Below are 24,587 nucleotides of genomic sequence, written 5' to 3'. Positions count from 1 at the left end.
TTTAAGATCTACTCTCTTAGCAATTTTAAAATGTGCAATACAGTATTAACTACTAGAGGTCTGGTGCACAAGGTCTGTGCACTCGGGGTGGGGGAGGAGGGTTGGTCCCTCAGCCTGGTCTATGCCCCCTCACAGTCCGGGAGCCCCTTGGGGATATCCGACTGAGGGCTTTGGCCCGTTCCCCGGACATCCTTAGCACTGCCATGGAGGCAGGAGAGGCTCCTGCCACCACTGCTGCGCTCACCAGCCTGGCTCCTACATTGTGTCTGCCCACTAGTGGTCAGTGGGCATCATAGCAACCGGTCGTTCCACCATTTGGTCGATTTGTATATTAGTCTTTTATTATTTAAAATAATCACCATGCTGTTCCCAGATCTTATTTATCTTATAACTGGAAGTCTGTACCTTTGACCATCTTCACCAATTTTCCCCACACCCCCTTCTGTCTCTGGCATCTGTTCTCTGTGTCTATGAGTTTGACTTTTAAAGTTCCCACTGTAAGTGAGATCAGAGTGTTTGCCATGCATGTTTTAAAAGGCTAGTTGAGATATTTCTTCATATATCCTTTAAAAAAACACCCACAAACTAAGCTTTTTATCATAGACATTCTCCCATGCCACTACAAACTTTCTCTAAGTATTTTTCATTGTGATAGTTCTGTTACAGCTGTGTATTATAGCTTGTTTAACCAGTTCCCTGTTTATTATTTACATGTTATTATTTTCTAATAAAACAGTTCTTGGAGGCCACAATTTTATTTCATATTTAAGTAAACCCATGCTAAGTATTTTTGGCTTTGGTATATCTATTGTGTTTTAAGGTAATTTAGACAACAAATGCCACTAGTTATTTGTTCAGCTCTCAAAAGTGAATCGATTTCCAAGGTCTGGGGCATGGGGGAGGGTTGGAAGCAGGACCTCACTGCCAGGGACAAGTAGCAACAGTAACATTCTACCAAGTACCTCACAATCCGACCAGATGTTTTTAGATCATGCATGTAGAACAGTGAGAAAGGCCACAGGGAAACTGGGTGAGAGAACTCGGAGCTGGGAGAACCGGACGCTTTCCACAAACAGCAGAATCAGCAGTGGAAACTACCTTCCTAGCATTTTTTTTGTTCCTGTTTTCATTAAAGGTCAATGATGCTCTTTGTCAAGCACGATAAAATATTTAGATAGCATTTTAAATATATTGAAATACATGTTTATGCTAAGTAAACAGAGTATGAACTAATCCTATGAACTTACACTAGACCTTACCCCTGGGAAAGGAAGAGAAGAGCATGGCAAGTTTCTGTACAATCTTAACCTTTACATCAGTGGCTCTGAATCTGCAACTGCCCCAAAGAAATGTTACCACAGCCACCTGGACAAAAAGATGGGCCATCCGACCCTGAAAGACCAAACATCACACAAAACCACTGGGCCACAGCCACTTACAGATCCAGGTTGAGAAAAGAAACAAACACATGTCCCTTTAAAAACACTCACATACTCACAGAAGCATGAATGAAAACAGAAACAATGCCATACATACCTTTTCACATTTTGTCAGGCACCAGAATCTTCCAGATTGCCATTAAATTAACCAACTCAATGCAGACATTCAAATATAACCCTTCCCCCACCAAATAAAGTTGGAAAGAAAAAGAAATGATAGAAACCATTAACAATGAGAGGACATTTTTCTTTGGTGAGCAATTATTTTGTGTAAAATAAAAACTTGGAATAAAAGCATTTACCTTGAAAGGAAAAGTCCAGTCACGAAATGCCCCGTCGAAAACTGAACTTTTGCTTCCGTGGCTACTCCTATTTTTTCAGAAATGACGAAATAATGACTGCCACTGTCAAGTTTGGTCTTGCAAATCAACTAAACCTGAGGACAGACTTCCTCTTTGAGGCCAACACTGTATTTTTTATCCCATAAGCAGAAAACTTCTTTTGTATCTTTGGACACATGAATGTCAGAGCACAAGGGATAAGACAAGTTTATTTCTAATTAAGGACACGTGGAGCAATCACATGGCAGATATTATGGGGGTCACAGCAGTATGACATGACCACTGTCAGCAAGCATCTCACTGTGTCATTTATTCTAATCTAACCAATAAAAGAAACTGAACTATCATGTTAGAGTTAAGTACCCCCTGTGCAGACTGTGTGTTTTAAGAGCATGGAGAGCCCTTCAAAGAGAAGGCAAATCATTTATAAACATCCATTCATAAAACAGCATCAATAAATATACTCAGAGGAGAAACCAAGATGGTGGCATAGGTAAACACCGGAGATTGCTGCCTCGCACAACCACTTCAAAAATACAACTAAAAGACGGAACGAACATCATCCAGAACCACAGGAAGGCTGGCTGAGTGGAAATTCTACAACTAGAAGGAAAGAGAAAAGCATACTGAGACTCAGAGGAGGTGCGGTGCGGAAGTAAAATACAAAGGTGCGAAGGTGCATGCAGAGAGGGCTGGCGGCTGAGGTCATGATTGCCTTTTTCAATCGGGAGGGAGTCTCCGGCTCTGAGCTCCAGTTCCGGGCGAGTCTCTGGGGACCCAGGCTCATACGGGAGAAACGGGACTGTATGGCATCCTTAGGAACTCGAGGGCAGCTTTCTCTTGCAGGCACACACAGCGATTGCCGAGGCCCCTGAGGATAGGACTGAGAGCAGCCATACTGCTCGCTTAGCCTGCCCAGTTGATCCCCTGGGGCTCTGCCCCACCCAAGCCGTGCATGGAGGCTTTTGCATATGAAAGGCCCGGCCCTTTATAATCTGAAAATTACTTAATAAACTGCAGCTGCCCAAGGCCCCAGGGCAACTTGCATTGCTTTACAGCTGGCTTCTGCGGGGTAGCCTCAAGCAGAGGCTAGATTAGCACCTCCTTAGATCCAAGAGCCAGTGTACCCAGTGGTCAGAGTGGGACCATCCAATTATAATTCCGCAGATTCATAAGGGACACACTCAGGGGGCAGACTCAGTGAGCACTAAAGCCCCACTGAAGCAAGTCTTGCCCCAGAAGGGTGTCTTCAGCACAGAAGTTCTCCCACCGTAGACACAGCTGATTCTCATAGCCAATTGGCCTGGAGGTCAAATCCTCCCAGTGATACCTACAACAATCAAGGCTTAACTACAACAAGACTGTGCACAAAGACCACAAGGGAGTGCACCAAGAGTGTCCACCTCAGGTAATTGGGCCACTAGAGGACACTTAGCACAGAAAACCACTTTATCAACACAGGGAAGCATAAAAAATGCCGAGACAAAGAAACAGGACACAAATGACAGAAATGGAGGAAAGCAAACTAGTGGATATAGAGTTCAAAACCACACTTTCAAGGTTTTTCAAAAACTTTCTAGAAACCGCCGATAAATGTAGTGGGATCCTCAAGAAATCTAGTGAGACCCTCGATGTTGTGATAAAGGACCAACTAGAAATTAAGCATACACTGACTGAAATAAAGAATATTATTCAGACTCCCAACAGCAGACCAGAGGATCGCAAGAATCAAGTCAAAGATTTGAAATGCGAAGAAGCAAAAAACACCCAACCGGAAAAGCAAAATGAAAAAAGAATCCAAAAATACGAAGATAGTGTAAGGAGCCTCTGGGACAGCTTCAGGTGTACCAATATCCGAATTATAGGGGTGCCAGAAGAAGAGAGAGAGCAAGATATTGAAAACCTATTTGAAGAAATAATGACAGAAAACTTCCCCTACCTGGTCAAAGAAATAGACTTACAAGTCCAGGAAGCACAGAGAACCCCAAACAAAAGGAATCCAAAGAGGACCACACCAAGACACATCATAATTAAAATGCCAAGAGCAAAAGACAGAGAATCTTTTTTTTTTTTTAAATATATTTTATTGAATTTCTACAGAGAGGAAGGGAGAGAGACAGAGAGTCAGAAACATCAATGAGAGAGAAACATTGATCAGCTGCCTCCTGCACATCTCCTACTGGGGATGTGCCCGCAACCCAGGTACATGCCCTTGACCGGAATCGAACCTGGGACCTCTCAGTCCGCAGGCCGACGCTCTATCCACTGAGCCAAACCGGTTTCAGCCAGAGAGAGAATCTTAAAAGCAGCAAGAGAAAGAAAGTCAGTTACCTACAAGGGAATACCCATACGACTGTCAGCTGATTTCTCAACAGAAACTTTGCAGGCCAGAAGGGAGTGGCAAGAAATATTCAAAGCGATGAATACCAAGAACCTACAACCAAGATTACTTTATCCAGCAAAGCTACCATTCAGAATTGAAGGTCAGATAAAGAGCTTCACAGATAAGGAAAAGCTAAAGGAGTTCATCACCACCAAACCAGTATTATATGAAATGCTGAAAGGTATCCTTTAAGAGGAGGAAGAAGAAGAAAAAGGTAAAGATACAAATTATGAACAACAAATACACATCTACCAACAAGTGAATCTAAAAATCAAGTGAATAAATAATCTGATGAACAGAATGAACTGGTGATTATAATAGAATCAGGGACATAGAAAGGGAATGGACTGACTATTCTTGGGGGGGAAAGGGGTGTGGGAGATGCGGGAAGAGACTGGACAAAAATCGTGCACCTATGGATGAGGACAGTGGGTGGGGAGTGAGGGCGGAGGGTGGGGTGGGAACTGGGAGGAGGGGAGTTATGGGGAGGGGGGAAGAGGAACAAATGTAATAATCTGAATAAAGATTTAATTTTAAAAAATATACTCAGTAAGTAATTATGATGGGTCGTACAGAGGGCTGGGTGTGGTGGGTCATTCTGAGAGCAAGGCAGAGAAGTTCCTCATGGAGCTACCATCTGATTGGAAGATGTGCTAAATGGGTGAAGCAGCAGAATGCCATGCTTGCGAGTAAATGAGAGGATGTCTTTAGAGAGCATGGGTGATCGGAAGGCCTGTGCAAGGAGCAGGCAAGTAGGGTGAGAACCATAGGACAGGACAGATGTGGCCAGGCAGCGAGGCCTGGGAGGCCAAAGGGCAGGGCAACTCAATGAGGGAGGAGCTAACAGAGCTGGGAGTCAGGCTAGGGCCAGTGGTCGGCAAACTCATTAGTCAACAGAGCCAAATATCAACAGTACTTCTTCAAAATAGACTTTCCCAGGCCGAAAACCGACTTCTGCGCATGGGCCACAAAGTTTCAATTGCACTGTACGTGCGAGCCCGCAAGTGGTGTTTTGTGGAAGAGCCACACTCAAGGGGCCAAAGAGCCCCATGTGGCTTGTGAACCGCAGTTTGCCGACCACGGGCGCTAGGCTATATGCCCACACTTGGGGCTGGGCCTGGGGCACAGGTGGGGTTTGAATGGAGGGAGGAGCGAGAAACAGTGTGAGGACTGCCTCGGGCCCAGTGATGGATTTCTGAGATATCAGTATGGGTTAAAAGTGGGGCATCTGTAATAGGTGGGAAGTAAAAAACAGTTCCAAAGATGGACTTCAGCCAGATTGTGGAGGTCTTCCAATCCAAGCAAGAAATGTTAAGTGTTAATAAGGAACCATGAACCGTTTTTGAATTGGGATATAACAAACATGGCCTTTAAGGAAGGTTCTACCACATCACACAGGATAAAGTGTGGGACGAGGAAGAGAGGAGGAAATAAGCCAGGAGAGTTGAGCAGTATTTTAGGTACCTAATAAAGGCACGAGCAGAACCCACTGGAAACCTGCTATAAGATGGGAAGTTATAAGACTTGGGACATGGATCCGGGAATGAAACAGCAGGATGAGTCAATGACTACGCCAAGTTTTTGAATCTCAGTGGCTGAGAGAATTCATTTTTTTTTAAAAATGTATTGTATTGATTTTTTACAGAGAGGAAGGGAGAGGGATAGAGAGTTAGAAACATCGATGAGAGAGAAACATCGACCAGCTGCCTCCTGCACACTCCCCACTGGGGATGTGCCCGCAACCAAGGTACATGCCCTTGACCGGAATCGAACCTGGGACCCTTGAGTCCGCAGGCCGACGCTCTATCCACTGAGCCAAACCGGCTAGGGCGAGAATTCATTTTTTCATCCACTCCGCAGTGAAACAATTATTTTGTGCCATGTATGAGCCTAAGTTCTGAGGATATCGTGGTAAGAAAACGGCCTTTCCTGCCTTCATGGAACTCTCAGACTAGGAGGCTGTGACCAGAGGAATGGTAGCAATCCCATGGGCTGTGAAGGCCCCTCCAGCTGTGTATGCCTGTGACACAAGGAACCATGGCCGGCTTCCTGGAGAAACACAAGCCAAATCTGAGGTGTGAGTTGGAGTTACACTAGACCAAGAGCTGGGTGGGGTGGGGGGAAAAGATCACAGGGAACTGAATGTTCCCTACGTGAGGGAGGAGCCTAAAATTCAAAAGCCCTGTATCAAAAAGGTGGATAGGAAGTCCAAGCAAACAACAAACAAACGTATGTGAGGGTAGGTTTTCAAGCATAATGCAGGCTGTGAGATGTGGAGCTGGAGGGGATGAAGCTGAAGAGGGAGGCCGAGCCAGTTCCCTCAGAGCTTCTGTCTTCATTTTAAGAGAAGCGGGTTTATCTATACTAAAGGCATTTGAACAAGGGTGACACAATCAAACCTGCTGTCTGAAAGAACCCCTGAAAAAAAAGGAGAGCAGATTGGAAAGCAGTCAGAACAGATAGGAAAGCCCAGCTGAGAGGTTACTGCCATGACCCAGTTGAGGGATAATAATAGCTTGGACCAGCAGTAGAGCGATGAAGCGATATAAATTTATCTGAGAGGCATTTAGGAGAGGAAGATAACATCAATGATTGTGATCAAAGATGTCACCAAAGGGCAGGAGGAGGAAGAGGAGCCAGAAGAGGAGACAGCAGCAACTCAGTATTTAGAGGATTCATGAATTAATCAGACATTTACTGAGCACCTACTACAACCCAAACACAGTGCTATGTTCTGGAGTACGTAAGCGTAATGAGTGCTTTAGATGCAATGTTGGGCATCTCTACAGTGTGAAGTGGAATCGCAAAGAGAAAGGGCTCAGGTTACCCAGTGAGGAGGGAGAGTGGGTGTTAAGAAAAGCATTGTGGAGATGATGTTTGAACTGCATCTTGAAAGAGGAGTCACATTTTCTAGGAGGAAGCGCATTCTAGGCAGAGGAACAGCCTGAGCAAAGGCATGCTTTGTCACATTCAGGGAAATGCAAATATTCCCCCAACATGGATGCTGTGGGGTATGAGGGTGGGATGGGGATGGGGAATGGGAGAGGAAAGAAAGGCTGGAGGGCAAGACTACGTGAGGGAGGAGCCTAAACAAACTTGACCTTAAAGGCAATGGAGAGACTGCTGAAGAGGAGTAACAATATCACATTTGGGCTCAGGCAAGAGGTAGGACTGGTGAGGGCCAGTTAGTGGATCCTTTAGTGCTGCAGATTCCACATGAGAAACGGGGATGATCCCTCAGGCAGCCTTTCCGATCTCCTACACCACAGTAAATTCACTTACGGAGCTCCTTTCACACCTCCCCCACCCCCGCCCCAGCTTTAACATTAGGAACACATATTGTTCACTGTCTACACTGTAAAGTCAGTGGACACAAACTATACTTGTCCTACTAACCCTAGTTCTGAGCAGTGCCTGACACTGTGGGCTTTTCCTAAATCACTGCTGAATGAGTTTCCTCACTAAAAAGCTTCATTCTTTCAAGGTCCACCCTTACCTTGCTAGTTTCAGTGGAAAAAGTCCACCTTCTGTTGAAGGCCAATTCCTCCACTTGTCACCTGAGTATCGCTTCCCACTCAGGGACTTGACTTCTATCATCCCTCTGCAATCTTTTCGTCTTTCCTTCTATGGCCTTTTCTTCACAGCTATTATTTGTTCCAGCCTGTCTCAGCTTCCAACATTCCTCTGAGCCCACCTGTGGCTCCCTCTAGTTACCGTCTACTGGGGTGAGTAGTGCTCTGGAAATTATGCTACATAGATCTATTTCCCCACTGCCTTCTAATCCTCCACCACTATCACCTATCTTCTGTCCCTGCCATTCAACCAAAGCTACTCTAAGGAGGGCCACCAAAGACTCCAAGCTATTACCTCCGTGGGCAATGATTTCAGAGAGGAAGGGAGAGAGACTGAAACATCAATGATGAGAAAGAATCATTGATTGGCTGCCTCCTGCACGCCCACACTGGGAATCTAGCCTGCAACCCAGCACGTGCCCTGACCAGAATCAAACTGCAATCTCCAGGTTCATAGGTCGATGCTTAACCACTGAGCAACGCCGGCGGCTGGGCTCTGGGCACTTTCAATCCTCTTAACCTCCTGGAGAAACTGGCTCTTCCTGTGTGAAACTCTCCAGTCCGTTGACTTCATGGCCCTACCCTCTCCTGGTTTTCCTCCAATGACTCCCTCTTTTGCAGAATCCCCTTTCTCTGCATTTCCTCTAACACACGTTCTTTCGTGGCTCTATACTTAGCCCTATTTTCTTTTCTGAAACAGACGTCCTCCTATATTCCAAATCACAGTAAACAGTGCCTCCTTTTCTTCTCTCAAGCAAGTAAACGGTGACTCAACTTAATTCATTCCTTCTCCCATAGTCAGTCTCCCTGCTCAAGTCCTACTAATGTTGCCTCTAGTATTTCTCACTAATTCCTTTCTTTCCGTCCACACTGCTAAGGCCTATAGTTAAGGTCTTCAATGTCCTTTAGTTAGAATGAGCCAACATCCTCTTTCCAAACCGCCCTCTAGTTGGTACTGATTGTTCTGAAACAAGAATCTAGTCATCATTTCTCTGCTGGAGACTTTTTTCATTGGCTTCCCTGTTCTCAGAACAAAACCTAACTTCTAAGCATAGAATTTAGGCACTCAAATATAATTCCTATTTATGTTTCACTCTTAACTTATTGAGTTGAAAAAATGTTACTCTCCTCCAGTGGCTTCTCTACAATCAGCTGCTGTGCCACCTCGCTGGATTCCAATCCTAACTTAATTTCAATGCCAGCCTAGACATTTCTTTTCCAACCTGTTGCTTTTCTGTTCTCCATGTTTCACTAAATGCTTTCATTGACTTCTTAGGACTAGAATTTTTGCTTTAAGTTTTACTCATTCAGGTTAACATTTGACACGATAGTTGTAGTGGTTCATAACATGTCGATTTGGTTAGACTGAACTATACTTTCTAAAATTCTCTTTCTTGAATATTCTAGTAAGAGTGAACCGCAAGAGATTCTTGAGCAAGCTGAGAGGGCGGATGTGAGGTGTCTGTTTTGTAGCCCATACATGTTGTCATCTGTTGGTTCACCAGTTCATTGCAGCCGGGCCTGCAACTTCCCAATCTTTCCCTGGATCATCCTTCAGCTTCTCCAACCTTTGGACTACGTCTGTGTGATGAAGGGCCTGGGGTTTTGTAGGACAATCTTACCATCAAGGTCAGAGGTAATAAAACTGACGGTTTCAGTGTATACTTGTGATTTCCACACTTTCCTACCCTCTCCCACTTTATATCCATCTTCCCTTCTTAACTGCCTGTTCTGTGAACTTCAAGATCCTGCATTAGAAACAAAGATAAGAGACTGCTTTAACCAGCTCACCAACAGCATCGATTCTAATCCCTCATATCAATCTGATTTCTAGAGTAAATGAGTATATTAGCCATCAATAAATATTAATCCAAACAATTTTACGTAAGTTAAAATCATAAGAAGTCAAGAAAATAGCAATTACTCATATGATACATATTTTCAAATATTTCCTATTATGTAAGTTGCCCATTGTGTACAAGTAAAACTTTATGTAAACATGAAAGAATTAAATGCAGACAAACCTATGGAAGGGCAGAACTTTCTGATTTATCTGCTGGATTCTTTTTTTGTTTGTTTGTTAATCCTCACCCGAGGGTATTTTTCCATCGATTTTCAGGGAGAGGGAAAGACAGAGAGAAACAGCAATGTAAGAGAAACACATTGATTGGTTGTCTCCTGCATGAACCCTAACCAGGGCCCGGGCCCGGGAGAAGTCTGCAACCAACGGGTACGTGCCCTTGACCGGAATTGAACCCGGGATCCTTTGGTCCACAGGCCAACGCTTTATCCACTGAGCCAAACCTGCTAAGGCTATCTGCTGGATTCTTAAGAGCAATTTTATGACACATTGAGTCCATAATATTTTCCATTGATATATTACTAAAATTATAACAAAGTAAATGGAATGACTTGATGTACAATATTCCCTTTCGTTATTTTAAGAACCTTTAAATTGTCCATAACCTGTCAGCCAGAAACAGCTTACCAATAATAATGGTCTTATAAACAAGATTATCATTTCAATGACATCTTTAATTTTTACCCATATGGCAAATGTTGAAATAGTATTTCAGAAGATTACACAATTTGAAAAAACCTTGTTTCAACTGTCACTTTATTGTAAGATGATAGCATTAATTACAAATTTAAATTATAACTTGGTAGTCTTTAGTCAGGTACCAAATTGTATTAAGAGGAAACTGCTTATTCAAAAGTGATCATAGAACAACTCAAAATCAGAGCAAGAAGGACAATAAACATCTCACTGGCCAATAGATTGTTTTAATTCTCTCACTAGATGAAACTCACGCTTTTCATTTTAAGTGGGGTAAACTGTAACTCCAGCAGATGGCGATACAGAAAGCTTTTGTCACAGCCTAGTTTCCAGTCCGTCACTCAAATGTTTCTAGCTGTCTCAGGCTGGACAGATGCATTTACATAACTGGCTGTGCTTGAGCCTTCTTTGCAAGCAGCTTTAGATCTGAAATGCACTTGGCAATTGTCTCCTTTTCCTGTGATAAGAAAAGAGAAATCTGGTTAGATCTTTCCAAATCACGGAAGGATATAAACATGCAATTCTTATCTCCTACAAAACCTTGAGATTCTTACACAATCTTTAGTTGTATTACTGACTTTAAATATAATAAACTATTAGGAATTATTTACTTATTTACACGGGGAAGAAACAATTTATTTTAAGAAAATCCAGGGATTAGTTAAAATCCCCTGGCTCAGCTTTTATAAGTGAAATCTATGTAAAGTTTGAAGCCAGTTACGCCTGTAACCACACATGCCATCGGTGTGAGCTGTACAGCTACTAGCTGCTTGAAAGAGAGCAAACTAAGATTAGCAATACAAAATTATTAAGAATGAAAATAACTGTTCTTTTATTTTCTGCACTTTTTTACATTTTCCAACTTTTTAAAATAAGTATATGTTTTTTACATAAAAGATAGTTTATTAAAAAAACAATTCATTAATATAACACTATATATCTGGGAAAGAAGAAATCATGTCGTAAGTAAATAAAGAACATAATTTTTAAAAAGGAAATCAAGTTTAGGTAAATAGAAAAAATTCCTGTTCAAGACCAATAATCAGGTGTTGGGAAAGAGGAAATGGAATGAAAATCATTAAATTAGGAAATGGAAGGGGCTCAGAAATAACCTTGTCCAGTCTCTATGTTTTAGAGAGAAATTAAATGTGTTGGTTAATGTTTCCCAAATGATGAACTTGATCACAGTCTGCAACAACCACTGTTCTGAACAATCTTTCTATTGTTCTGACCTGAGATAAGAGGCCTTTAACCAAACTCTGGAGGAGGAAGTCACCCAGGTAGCTGTGCAGCATTTTCTAGGTTCCACAATTCAGAAAAACCAACCAGAGATTGTCTCTAAAAACTCCTGGCCGGCTGTTCTGATCCTGGCTGGGCCACCAGCGGACACCTGTCAGAGATACCACTCCAAGTCCAGAAGCTTCAAACACCATGTACCTGCTGTGCAGAGATGCTCTGTACCACATGCTTCTCCACCCATTGCACCATGTGCTCTTGTTCCTTCCGACGCATCATATTCTGCACAGAGATATGATAGTCCAGGCGATTCTTGACCTCCTTGTATACTCTATGCAGCCGTTCCCGGTAAGTAACCTCCAAGGCCATAGCAATGTTATTCTGAAGCAAAATGAAGGAATGATGAAAACTGCACTTCAACTTTTAGTTTCCAAATTGTCTTTTTTGAGTGTAATTGACCTCTCTGTTAATTTCATGCATACAATGATTCTATATTTGTATATACTGTGACAAGATTACTACAATGAATCTAGTTAACACTGTACCACAGGTAAGTTTCTGGATTTTGTTATCTTTATTAGAAAGGCCCTATGAACTCCAAGGGTACTGTATTTCTTTTCATACTCTCCTTTCTACTTTTATAGTTTCATTTAATAAGATCTTTAATTCACTTGAAATTTATTTTAGCATGAGGCAGAAGGTAGGAAACCAACTTTATACTACTGACAAAGGTACCCATTTGTCCTTCCTCCACTAAGATGAAAATGCCATTGATGTAAACTGCCGTATGTGTTTAGGTCTATCTCTAAACCCTATCACCTGAGTTTCTACTCATATACCAGACCATACTATTTCAAGTTCATTCTAATTTTATAATTTTAATATTTGGCAGGATTGTTCCTCATAATTTCAATTTTTCAGAATATCCCTGTTAAAATTTTTAATTTTCTATTTATCAATTTGTCCAAGTCCCAACATCCCACCTCTATCTCTTAGTATTTTCTTTCTAAGAAGGAATGTGTTAAAATTTAGAGATTAAAGTAGAATTGATGTCTTTATAATATTGAGCCTTCCAATCTCAGAGCCTCATACCTCACAAGCACTTCACAAAGAAAAAAGATTATACATTTCTAGTGAAGTTTACTCCTAGGCATCTTTTCCTAAATGGTTTATCTTCCTCCAGTATATTTTCTGATGGATTGCTATTTGCATATAGAAGTCTACTGATTTTGTTTGATATTAATTTTGTATCCAGACACTTTGCTGAATTTACTTCTTGTTTTAAGAGTTATGTTGCTTCTCTTAGGTCTTCTAGGAATATAATCAGGTAATCTATAAGATTAACTTTGCCTTTTTGAATTTTTATACCTCTCGCTTCTTTCTCTTCTCTAATAATATCTACTCACGCCTCCAGAACATTATCAATTTAATAATGGTGACAGGGACATTGTCATCTCCTCGTGTGTGATGAGATTCCTTACAGTCAGCCTGTCAAATGTGAAGGCTTGGCATGTTAATCTCACGGAGGCCCTTAATACTCCTGGTTACGGTTCATTAGCCCATTCCCTCTCCTGATCCTCTTTCCCTTCATATCTCTCGTATCTTCTTCTCTATTTCCAACTCACAGCAAATGAACTTCCTTCTTATTTCACTGAGAAAGAGGAATAAAAGAATTTCCACAAGCTTCTACCACCACATAAAACAACCTACCTGAATCTATACTCACATGCGTTGCCTTCCTTTCTGTAGCTATGGCTGAACTATCTATGCTCTTGAAGCCAACCCCTCCACGTGTGCATTCTATCCCAAGCCCTCTGGCTACTGACGGACATCACTCCAGCAAACTCTCCCCTCCCCTTTCTTGCATTAATTTTTTTCCTAACTTCTATCAGGTGCTCATATGTAATGATACTTTTTTTTAATCTCTCGATTCCTACATCCTCCCCTCCTAGCTATTAATTTCTTTGCCCACCATTACAGTAAAACTCTGACAATTTTCAGTTGTCTATACTGACTCCATTTTCTTTTCTTCCATTGTTTTCTTCAACCCACTCCAATCGCTTCACTAAAGTAGCCCTTACCAAGGTCACCAAGAACCTCCATGTTGCTAAATCCTATGGTAAATTCTTAGGCCCTTTATTACTTGACCATAAGTAGAGGGACTACAAATTGAAGCAGTACTTTTTTTTTTTTTTTTACCTGTTTTTTCCCCTTGTGTTCCAAAATTATGGATTTAATTGCCACCTGTAAGCTCATGACTCCAAAATCTGCAGCTTGGAATTATCCCCATCGATTCCAGACTCATATATCCAATGACCCTAACAACTCTACTTCACCAACTCATTGGCATTTCAAATCAATGCATACAAGACCAAAGGCTATCTGCAACAGGATAATCAGAGTGATCCTTCAAAACGTGAGATCATATCACTCCTTTGCTGAAAAGCTTTAATGACTTTCTCTCTCCTTCAGAGTACAGGGAAAAGTTTTTCCAGAAGTCGATAAGACTTTATATGATCTAGCCCAGCCGTGGGCAAACTACGGCCCGCGGGCCGGATCCAGCCCGTTTGAAATGAATAAAACTAAAAAAAAAAAAAAAGAAAAAATAAGACCGTACCCTTTTATGTAATGATGTTTACTTTGAATTTATATTAGTTCACACAAACACTCCATCCATGCTTTTGTTCCGGCCCTCCGGTCCAGTTTAAGAACCCATTGTGGCCCTCGAGTCAAAAAGTTTGCCCACCCCTGATCTAGCCCCTGGCCACACTCCACCTTGCCTTTTTAAAATTCTCCTCCTCACCCAATCTACTTCAGTTACATTGGCCTCCTTACTTTCCTTGACTATACTGAGCAAGCTTCCAGGTTTAGGGATGACATTACAAATGTTCTTCCCTCTGCCTGGAATACTATTTCTCCAGAAATCCACATAGCTGCACCATCACTTCTTCCAGTTTCTGCTCAAAAATCACATTAGAGGCCTTTCTGACTGCCTATTAAAATAGTAACTTCTCCTTCTAAACTCTCTTTCCCTTTAACATTAGTTTATTGCTCTACATAGCACTTATTACCAATCGACACTCATGTCTGATCAATTTTTTTTCTGTCCTTTTCTCAACCCTTGGCTAGAAAGTAGATTCCACGAAGGCAGACTTTGTTTTGTTCTCTGCTGTAATCCCAGAACCTGTCTTGACTGGTGTCTCCATAGAGGAAGAACTCGATTATGCATGAGGCAGAAAGTATTCTCTGGTTGTAACCTAATTGTGCATGGAAAGAGGTTTTAAAACATTCACATGCTTAAGAATCTTCAGGCATCCTGTTTTTAAACTATAGATATCTGGATAGCTTCTAGCAGAGGTTCTGATGCCACAGGTCTTAGAATAGGTCCAAAAACCTGCACCAAATGACTGATGCTTGTGTGGTACTGAGACCACACTAAGAAATATTGGACTAGACACCCTGGCCTGTTTGGCTCAGTGGATGGAGCGTCTGCCTACGGACTGAAGGGTCCCAGGTTTGATTCCGGCCAAGGGCACATACCTGGGTTGTGGGCTCGATCCCCAGTGGGGGCGTGCAGGAGGCAGCCAATCAATGATTCTCTCTCATCATTGATGTTTCTATCTCTCTCCCCCTCTTCCTTCCTCTCTGAAATCAATAAAAAAATATATTAAAAAAACACACAAAAAAACTAGATAGAGTGCTTTTAAAAAAGAAAAAAGAAATATTGGACTAGAGCCTGCTATTCAGATACTTACTTTACCTAAGCATGTCATTTTTCATTTCATGGGTATTTCTATAACATAAAACCTCAATATAAGGACATCTCACTTTAAATATTAGGCATAAAGTACGGTACTCAAAGTAATAACAAAATATTTGGACATGTTCCTAAAGCAGTTTAAAAAACTAAGTATTTTAGAATCTAATTCTGCTCTGACCATGGTAAAAAGTTCTACTACTACCTGAATCTGCTTGTAAATTTGGAATGTAAGTTTCAGATTTTCTTATAGCAAACATGTTTCCTCGTGAAGTGCCTTAGACAGTGAATTCCGTTCTTTAATCAGCTATAACTTAATGATTGTTTTCCTTTTGTGTGGATTTATAATTTTAGCTTTCTAATTTTAGAGTAATAACTAAACATTTACGCACGTGATAGGTCTTCAATGTCTAAACAGCCTTAACTGCCAACCCCCACCTAAATCTTCTCTTTTCTAAATAAAATATGCTCAATTTCCAGCCATTCCTCATGTAAGAGAGTCTAAATTTTTTTTTAAAATGCATACAAATGAGTAACTTTATTCTTCTTAGAAAGTTCTGAAACCTACCCTCTGGACATCAAAAAGGTAATGGCGCTTTTGAACCAGTGCCTGCTGGGACTTCTCCAGCTCAATTGCATCCTGGATGCCTTTCATGGTAGCCTGTTTCGCTTCTTCTAGTTGGGCAATTTGTTGCTGCAATTACAATATTTAGAACAAAGATCAGTGAAAGCACCAAGAGTAATAAAACAGATTCATTTTATTTTTCCGCAAAGTTATATTCCTGATTTATAAAAACACAGAGACATACACACATATAGGGAGAAATGCACAAATCCTTTAAAAGAATTGCCCATGACAGCTACACAGTATCTGTTGAATGAACAAAACCATGGAAAATGTGGAGAAAGTTTGGTAGATTTTCAAAAATTTATCTTGATTTCTGATCTCAAATTAGTAACCTATCAACACCTGTAGTTGTACTTATAACTAGATTAATTTCTAACTATATTGAATATATATGTATATACAGATATATATACATTCATATCAAAAACATCACTTGATGGCTTCTACTATGGTCTCAAATGGGAAATAAGGTTTATGGTTCTTACCTCATTGAGTTTATCAGCAAATTCCCCAATAGAGGCACCATATTTTTTAATGACATAGACAAGCAACCCTATTGTTGATACAGCAGAGATGGTGTCTGGAGTAACCACATATATTTCTTTGGATAGAAAATATAAGATAAGCCCAGTTCCGAGCACATAGGGTCCTAAAAAAAGAAAAGGTTATTTTATGATGGATATGCTAGATCTAACAGGGGAAGATAGAAAGATAATTCTGCATTTAATTAGTTGAAGGCCAAATAATGATTAAAATAATTGGATTCAAAGAAGAATACTGGATTGAGAAGCATTATGGTAGAGTTGAGAGAACAAGGATCTGAACTCAAGGAAATCTGACTCTACAACTTACAAGAAACTGGGGAATATAAGTAATTTCTATCTTAGATTCCTCATCTGTAAAATGGGAACAGTACCTTCTTCACAGGGTTGATGAAATTAAAAATAATGTATGTAAAGTGCCTAGCACAGCCCAGTTGGTGTGGCTCAATGGCTGAGTGTTGACCCACGCACCAAGAGGTCGCTGGTTTGATTCCCGGTCAGGGCACATGCCCACGTTGTGGGCTCGATTCCCAGTGGGGGGTGTGCAGGAGGCAGCCAACCGATGTTTCTCTCACTGATGTTTCTATCTCTTTCTCCCTCTCCTCTCCCTCTATAAAATCAATAAAAACATATATTTTTAAAAAATAATGTGCCTAGCATAGCTGCTCAACAAACAGGAACTATTCCACAAAGATGTCAGGTAACTTTCAGAAGAAATTTGTTCAGCAGAATGTACAACTTACTGAATGGGAACATTAGTCAGGATAAAGTTTATCTACTGCTGCTTATTTTTATTGACTAGGAACCTGACACTGAAGATAAAAAACAACTACAGCTGTAAAGCAGTACATACATAAAAGCGGAATAATTAGATATCGGGGTTCTCAATTCCTGTAGCATCTTCAAATGCTTCAAATATAGCTATCTTTTCTTGCCTCCCAGGACGCTAAACAGACAAAGCAGACCTTTATGGCAGCATTTTAGTGTTTTTGAGCAACACCAGCACCAAAGGACGTTAGGCTATATTATGAGAATAAAGGGGTAATACTGCTGACCTCTGAACAATGTGGTGGGGAGCAGTGAAGTTAGGGGTGTTGACCATCCCCCCAGTCCAAAACTCACACATAACTTTTGACCCCCCCCCAAATTTAACTACCAATAGCCTTCTGTTAATGGAAGCCTTATCCAATATCATAAACAGTCAATTAACACATATTTTGTATGTTATATGTATTATATGCTGTTCTTACAATAAAGTTAGAGACATAAGAAAATAAGAAAAATACATTTACAGTATTTATTTATTTTAAATTGGCCTTTTTAAAAAAGATTTTTTGTTTTTTTAAAAATATATATTTTATTGATTTTTTACAGAGAAGAAGGGAGAGGGATAGAGAGTTAGAAACATCGATGAGAGAGAAACATCGATCAGCTGCCTCCTGCACACCCCCCACTGGGGACGTGCCCACAACCAAGGTACATGCCCTTGACTGGAATCAAACCTGGAACCTTTCAGTCCAAAGGCTGACACTCTATCCATTGAGCCAAACCGGCTATTTACAGTATTTATTGAAAAATATCCACATATAAATGAACCCCTACAGTTCAAACCCACATCAATGGTCAACTAGAGTTTCAAAAATATTTTACCCAGTTTCCCATACAATGTTTCAAGATTTGTTTTGTTTTTTAATTTGCCTTCTATATGTAGATTTTAAATGTGAATTTGCAAAAAAGGTCTATCACATGTAACATTTTCATCATCTATGGAGATCTGTGGACACTAATGTTTCTTGCAATTTCAGTTAGGACAGTGGTCGGCAAACTGCGGCTTGCGAGCCACATGCGGCTCTTTGGCCCCTTGAGTGTGGCTCTTCCACAAAATACCGACTTTTGCGCGTGGGCCATGAAGTTTCAATCGTACTGTACGTGCACACCCGCACATGGTATTTTGTGGAAGAGCCACACTCAAGGGGCCAAAGAGTCGCATGTGGCTCGCGAGCCGCAGTTTGCCGACCACTGAGTTAGGAAAATGCTAATCTAGGCACTCCCTGGAGGGTTCAAAAAAAAACACCTTGGTTTCCAATGTTCCACAATCCTAGCAGGACATGAGGATAGCAAGCAAGGCAGTGCATGTAGCAGAAAGGACACTAAACCTAAGTGGAGAATCTGGATTTAAGTACAACTCAGTTACTAAAGAGAGAATAAATTTGGTAAATCCTTGGTTTCCTAGTTCTTTTGGGTAATGAAAATGTCTTCATGGGACTGTTGTAAGAATTAAATAGCGTTAAGTGAAAACATATCTTTCTATATAAAGAAGCCTAAGCAACTGTTACAACCAGTCGCTATGACGCACACTGACCACCAGGGGGCAGATGCTCAACGCAGGAGCTGTCCCCTGGTGGTCAGTGCGCTTCCACGGCGGGAGGGAGTGCCGCTCAGCCAGAAGCCAGGCTCATGGCTGGTGACCGAGAGCCTCTCCCGCCTCCATGTCAGTGCTACCTAGAGGCTGCAGCAGGCGCAGTGGAGCAGCAGAGCACCAGCCTGGGCTCCTCCCTGGCCGCCTGCCACTTTGTGCACTGCTACATCCCTTGGGGGATGTTGGATGGGCCCCCGAGGGATCCTGGGATATGAGAGAGTGCAGGAAAGGCTGAAGGACGCAGCCAGGCACGAACCCATACATTGGGCCTCTAGTTGCATTATAAAAATGTAATGTTTCACAACATTTTATGCTTTTCTGAGAGGGGGAAAAGCTGATAAATACAGCCCACTTTGTTTTCATGCTTACATATACAATTTAATACACTCTACTGCCTTACCTGGCTTTATTCTAATCCACAGCTATTTCTATTAGATAGCATATTGTACAGTTACTTGTTTCTTTATTGTGTATCCTACAATAGAATGTATGTTCTGTGATGGCACACCACTGCACGCCTAGACTAGTGCCTGGCACAGAGCAGGCATTCAATAAATTTAGTATATCAACAAATGGAGACATTGCTAAAAATCAAGTTAAAATTCCAAACAAATTTATTCCAAAGACAAGTTAGAGCGACTAAACTGTTATACTGAATCACTTCCACAATTACTTTTAGAACAGCTGGCTTGATTTTTGTGGTGTATGTGAAGAAGTAAGAGGCCGCCCAAATCCTAGGTTAACATAAATCACACAATCCAAACATACTGTCAAAATGGGCAAATGCTCACCTGTTACACCGGTTTTAGGATAAAGAAACTGGAAGAATTCCTCAGGGATCAGTCCAAGACGAACTTTTCCTCCATATTCAGGAAGAGGTGGTACAGGGGCAAGACTTGGCTGCCCAGTGTGAAAGATCCTTGTTGCTTGCACAACCCTAAGGTAGCAATGACACAAATTTAAAGCCTATTCTTTAAAGAGAACACCGTGTATGAAGTTAGTAGAAACAATGAATGGGGATAAGGACTGAGGCAACAAGAAAGAGACGGGGACCAAGAACAGAAAGGTCGTAACAGAGAGAATAGACCAAGAACAGGAAAGTTAGGGACTAATAATTAGCTGTGTGACAAGGCAAATGACTTACATAAAGTCGTATGTAATCTTCTATCCAAAACTAGAATCCCTTCTGTAAGTCTCATCAGTTATCTATTATCAGCACGGAAATATATTAGAACATAGACCAAAGGCAGACTACTGTCTGGGTTCAAATCCTAAACCCGTTTAGAATGGTACTTGGCGTATGTTAAAGTCCTATGTCAGTGGTTAACTATTACATGTCCACTGTGTTATGAGCTCCCTGATGGCAAGAACTTTGACCTTTTTGAATATTCTCTGGGATGGGGTGCTGACCAACACTACGTGAAACAGGTTTGTTTCAGTGTTAGGTAGGTCTAATTATGTTCATCTTTGAATTGAACTGCTATGTATGTCTTGAAACCTCCTTTTATTGGTTCTGATTTTATTTTTCTCTGTACGAAAGATATGCTCATACTAGTATATGTGGGTTAAACATCTCACTCCCCACACAATCCTGACTGTCCACCACAAGCAGCTCTCTGATTTTGTTTACAAAAACTAGGTACACAGAACTGAACATAATACTCTTAACACAGCATGACCAAATCATTCTTTCTACAAATATATATTCTGAACTTGCTATTGCCATTATTGTATTGTACTACTATTGTATTGTACTACAGTGGATTTGAAAATTATTCTTGTACTGTAGCAGCCTAAGATTCCATTTTTAGGAGTTATAGCAAACTGGTGTCTCGTTAGGTTTCAGATTAAATAAAATCCACTAGTCGTTCTCCTATTTGCTGTTAAGCGTAGTCTCCTTCAAATACTCGGTATGTTTTTGTCCCAATTCTCTGTACCTCTATCCCCTTGCAATGTAAGAGTTTATATTATTTCTTTGATTTTGGTTCACTGCTGGTCTTTTTAACATTATTTTTATCTTTCTGAATTACAGTTTACACTCTATAGTATTTTCTTTTAGTTTCAATACCCCATCAACTTTTGAAATCTGAGAATCATGCTCAAGATTCTTTCATTTAAATCAGGGTTTCTCAACCTTAGCACTACTGACAGTTTGGACTACTGACAATACTTGGTTGTAGAAGACTGTTCTGTGCGCTGTAAAGGGATTAGCAGTATCCCTGTGGTCTGTATACACTAGAACCCTGGTCGGCAAACTGGCTCGCGGGGTACATACGGCTCTTTGGCCCCTTGAGTGTGGCTCTTCCACAAAATACCACGTGTGGGCGAAACTTCATGGCCTATGTGTAGAAGTCGGTATTTTGTGGAAGAGCCACACTCAAGGGGCCAAAGAGCCGCGTGTGCCTCGCGAGCCGCAGTTTGCCAACCACTGCACTAGAAGCATCTAGTGTAGCATCCCCCTCCAAATGTCCCATGGAGGGCACACTGGCCCAGGCTGAGAACCGGCCCAGGCTGAGAACCGCTGATTTTAATCACAGCACTGGAGAATTGGCTTTAGGCTGACACAAATCCTCTCATGAACTGGCTGTTGTAGTTCAAGCCCTCATCTCTTGCCTGAACTTAATAATCCAAAACCTGGTCTCTCTTCTTCTGGTCAAATACCCCTTAATCCTAGCCCCTGACACACTACTGCCAATATTTTTAAAATGTAAATTTTACTTAAAGCCTACAGAAAAACAAACTACTTAATATAGCGCACATGATTAAGCATCTGTCAAATTTTAGACTCTCACCTTTCTTCATTTTCCTACCCTCTAGCCATGAAGTACTCACAGCTCTCATAAACCAACAAAAAAAAAACAAAACCACACCCTTCATGTTGCTCCTTCTGCCTGCTATGCCTTCCACTTAATAACTGCCAAATCCAACCAGCCTTCGGGACATCTCTAGTACATCCTTTATCAGGGCCTCTCCAATCTTGGGGTAACACTTATTCATTCCACAAACATTCATCACTGACTTTCCACTTATGTCAGGCCCTGAAAGCACAGCAACAAGCACACCAAGTCCCAGCCTTTTTAACACTGTTGTAAGGCTGTGGGAGTGTGTGTATAGGTCTGCACGCTTTCAGGTAGCTATTTCGGGTTCTATGAGGAAAAACGGAGCAAGATAAGGGGACAGGGAGCAACAGAGTGGGAGCAAGGCGTTTTGTAGGAGGCCAGAGGACACCTGAGCCACTGACTCTGGGGAAAGAGAGAAGAGCAAGTATAAAGATTCGTGGCAAAAAATAAGCTCCACAATTATAAAAGGAACAGCAAGGCAACATGGCCACAGAATGAGCTAAAAGGACAGTGACTAAAGAGGCATGATAGGACCCGCTCATTTTGGGCCTTCTGGCGATGCAAGCTTGGATTTTATTTCAAGTGGGATGGGGAGCTCTGGAGGGTTCAGGGGGGTGGGGTGAGGAGACGGACATAATTCCTACTGGGAGAAGGGGCCGTAATGGGAAAGAAGAGATGCAAGGAAACTAGTTGAGAGGCTACCAGAATAGCCCCTGTGAAAGTTGATGGAGGTTCGTACCCTAGGGTGGTAGCGGGAGAAGGGGTCAGAGTCCAGGTACAATCTGGTGGAAGGACCTTGCTGATGCATTAGATATGGAAAGTGAAAGAGAAATCGAGGATGTTCCTTGTATCTTATATATGAATCTTGTGTATTTTATTTATTACCTGTATTATAATTATTTACTTGTCTGTGTGGAATCTTTCTTCTCTGATAAGTTGGAAGGAATTATAGCTTTGCTTTATTTATACTCAAAAATTACAGAGAGATTAAAGCCACCTTTTCAAGCCACAGAATAGTTATCACATTTTGCAAGATTTACAGCTAAAAACAGAAATCACCCTCCCAAATGGACATGTTTTATGAAATAATATTAACCTAACAGCTGCTAATATTTACTAAGCATATACTACGTATCCGGCACTAGTTTTATAGTTTCACAGGGATTAACTCTTTTAATTTTCATAACCCATAATGCACAATTATCTTCATTGTGCAGATGAGGAAACAGAGGTGACACAGCTGGTAAGTGGAGAGGCCAGGTGTACCTCTTTCTTCTAGCTTTGGAGTTCTTATGCTAAACCAGTGATTTTCAAGCTTTTCATCTCATGGCACACATAACTAATTAAAATTCTGCGGCACACCAAAAAATGTATTATATTTATGGCCGACCTGACCCCCCCCCCCCCCCGCAAAAAGATATAATTTTGATACATTCACTTGATGGCCATTGTTGTGTGGGCTGTCTTCATTTTTTTATTTGACAGTCGAAGGGAAAAGAGGTCAGTGCCCATGACTAAATAGTCAGGTGTTGCATGTTTTAAAATCCCTGTGGCACACAGGCTGAAAATCGCTGCTCTAAAGCACTGCTCTACAGCTACCTCCTCTCTGGACTGTCAGCTCCATAAAGGCAGGCCCTCAGCCTTGCTCATTTTCTATCTCTGGCTGTCTGGGTGGCAACTAAATACCTATTGAATCAATACATTTCCCTGGCTCTTATCTCCTGGCAGTAAAAGTCGGAATCTGGGAGACAGACTGCAAACAACTCGCTTCATTTTTGTTTTACTTTAAAAAACCTGTTCACTCATATGTGGGCTATGAAACAGAAAGCAACAAACTAACAAACAAAAACAAATCAACTCACAGACACGGACAACAGTCTGACCAGAAAGGGGCTGAGGGAAGGCTGATGAGGGTAACGGGGGTGAAATACACGGCGAGGGAAGGAGACTCAATGAGCACACAATGCAATCTACAGGTGATGCCTTACGGAACGGTGCACTTGAAACTTAATGTCACCCCAATACATTTAACTAAACACAAGGCAAAAACTTGTCCTTGGGTATGCAAAAATTCCGATCACAGGAACTCTGATTCGCAAGGTGGCAGCTCTGTCTACCTGAAGGTCACAAGGGAGAGGGGCGGGGCTTAGAGACAGCAAACCAGTTTATAGTTTCGTTAGGACACATCGCCTAAAACTCTGCATCTTTGCCATAATGTGATAAGACGACGGTAGCTCAGAAGCCCCAGTGTTTGAATGAAGCTTTACGCGTTCCAAAATCACCTAAAAGAAGGTAATTTCTGGCCCAAAGCTGAGAGGTCACAGAGAAGCGAAAGGCGAGGACAAAAAGCAAGGGCGAAGGGGAGCATGACGCCCCTCACTTACCCGGGACCGAGGAGGGCGGCGTTCTTCAGGGAGGGGGCTGCAAACACACAAGCGCAGGTCAGCAAGGTCAAGGTGACATTTGGTTCGCCCCTCCCTTGGTCCCCGCGGGGCCCGACCACTAAGGCCACTCACCTCTCTCTCCTGTCCCCCGAGACCTCGCGCCCACCTTCCCAGCGGCGCTAAGAACCCCCCACTCAGGCCCCAGGCTCGCTAGCGTTTCTTCGACCACTGTCCTCCCACCCGCTCCGCGTAACCCTAGACGCGCTTCTCTACGGTCACTCTGGTAGCCCCGCCCAGGCCTACACCTCTCACCCGCTGCGGCGGCTGCAGAAAACACCACCCGAGACAGCATGGTCAGCGAGGTCAGGCTCGGCGGTCCTGGCGTCCGGGTGACCTGGACGAAGTATTCTACCCGAGTCCGAGCAAGATGGTCGCCCGCAAGTCTCGCGAGAAGAGAACGCGAACCCTCGTTCCCTCAACTTCCTCTCC

At 42.0% G+C, this 24,587-nt stretch overlaps 2 protein-coding genes across 5 annotated transcripts in view; both read right to left on the bottom strand.

Annotated features, from left to right (window-relative positions):
- Nucleotides 1–10,546, bottom strand: part of LOC308533891 (transmembrane protein C1orf162) — a 16,687-nt gene extending 6,141 nt beyond the window's left edge. The window contains exons 1-2 of one of the 4 annotated variants that reach the window (XM_081112087.1): nucleotides 9,760–10,392; nucleotides 9,358–9,483 (exon numbers count right to left, since the gene is read on the bottom strand). The gene's annotated coding sequence lies outside the window, so the exon portion shown is untranslated. Of the gene's footprint in view, nucleotides 1–1,741; nucleotides 1,785–7,659; nucleotides 8,012–9,357; nucleotides 9,484–9,759 lie in introns of those variants that run through there. The other 3 variants (XM_081112085.1, XM_081112088.1, XM_081112086.1) reach the window with 3 other exon arrangements.
- ATP5PB (ATP synthase peripheral stalk-membrane subunit b) lies at nucleotides 10,335–24,587 on the bottom strand. The gene is made up of 7 exons (XM_081112084.1): nucleotides 24,411–24,587; nucleotides 24,099–24,135; nucleotides 19,666–19,811; nucleotides 16,399–16,562; nucleotides 15,854–15,979; nucleotides 11,730–11,909; nucleotides 10,335–10,749 (listed from the first exon to the last, which is right to left on the bottom strand). Exons 1-7 carry the CDS (start codon nucleotides 24,448–24,450, stop codon nucleotides 10,672–10,674), a joined length of 771 nt encoding a protein of 256 aa, XP_080968210.1. The 5' UTR covers nucleotides 24,451–24,587; the 3' UTR covers nucleotides 10,335–10,671.

This window comes from Myotis nattereri, assembly GCF_964212035.1.
Source record: "Myotis nattereri genome assembly, chromosome: 18".
NCBI lineage: Eukaryota > Metazoa > Chordata > Mammalia > Chiroptera > Vespertilionidae > Myotis > Myotis nattereri.
Note: the sequence above shows the minus strand (reverse complement) of the source record. Positions and strands in the feature narration are given on the sequence as shown.

Coding starts and splice junctions, on each gene's coding strand:
- ATP5PB (XM_081112084.1), bottom strand. CDS start 24,450: ATGCTGTCTCGGGTGGTGTTTTCTGCAGCCGCCGCAGCGG. Junction 24,136..24,410: donor TTCTGCAGCCGCCGCAGCGG/GTGAGAGGTGTA, acceptor GTGTGTTTGCAG/CCCCCTCCCTGAAGAACGCC. Junction 19,812..24,098: donor GCCGCCCTCCTCGGTCCCGG/GTAAGTGAGGGG, acceptor TTGCTACCTTAG/GGTTGTGCAAGCAACAAGGA.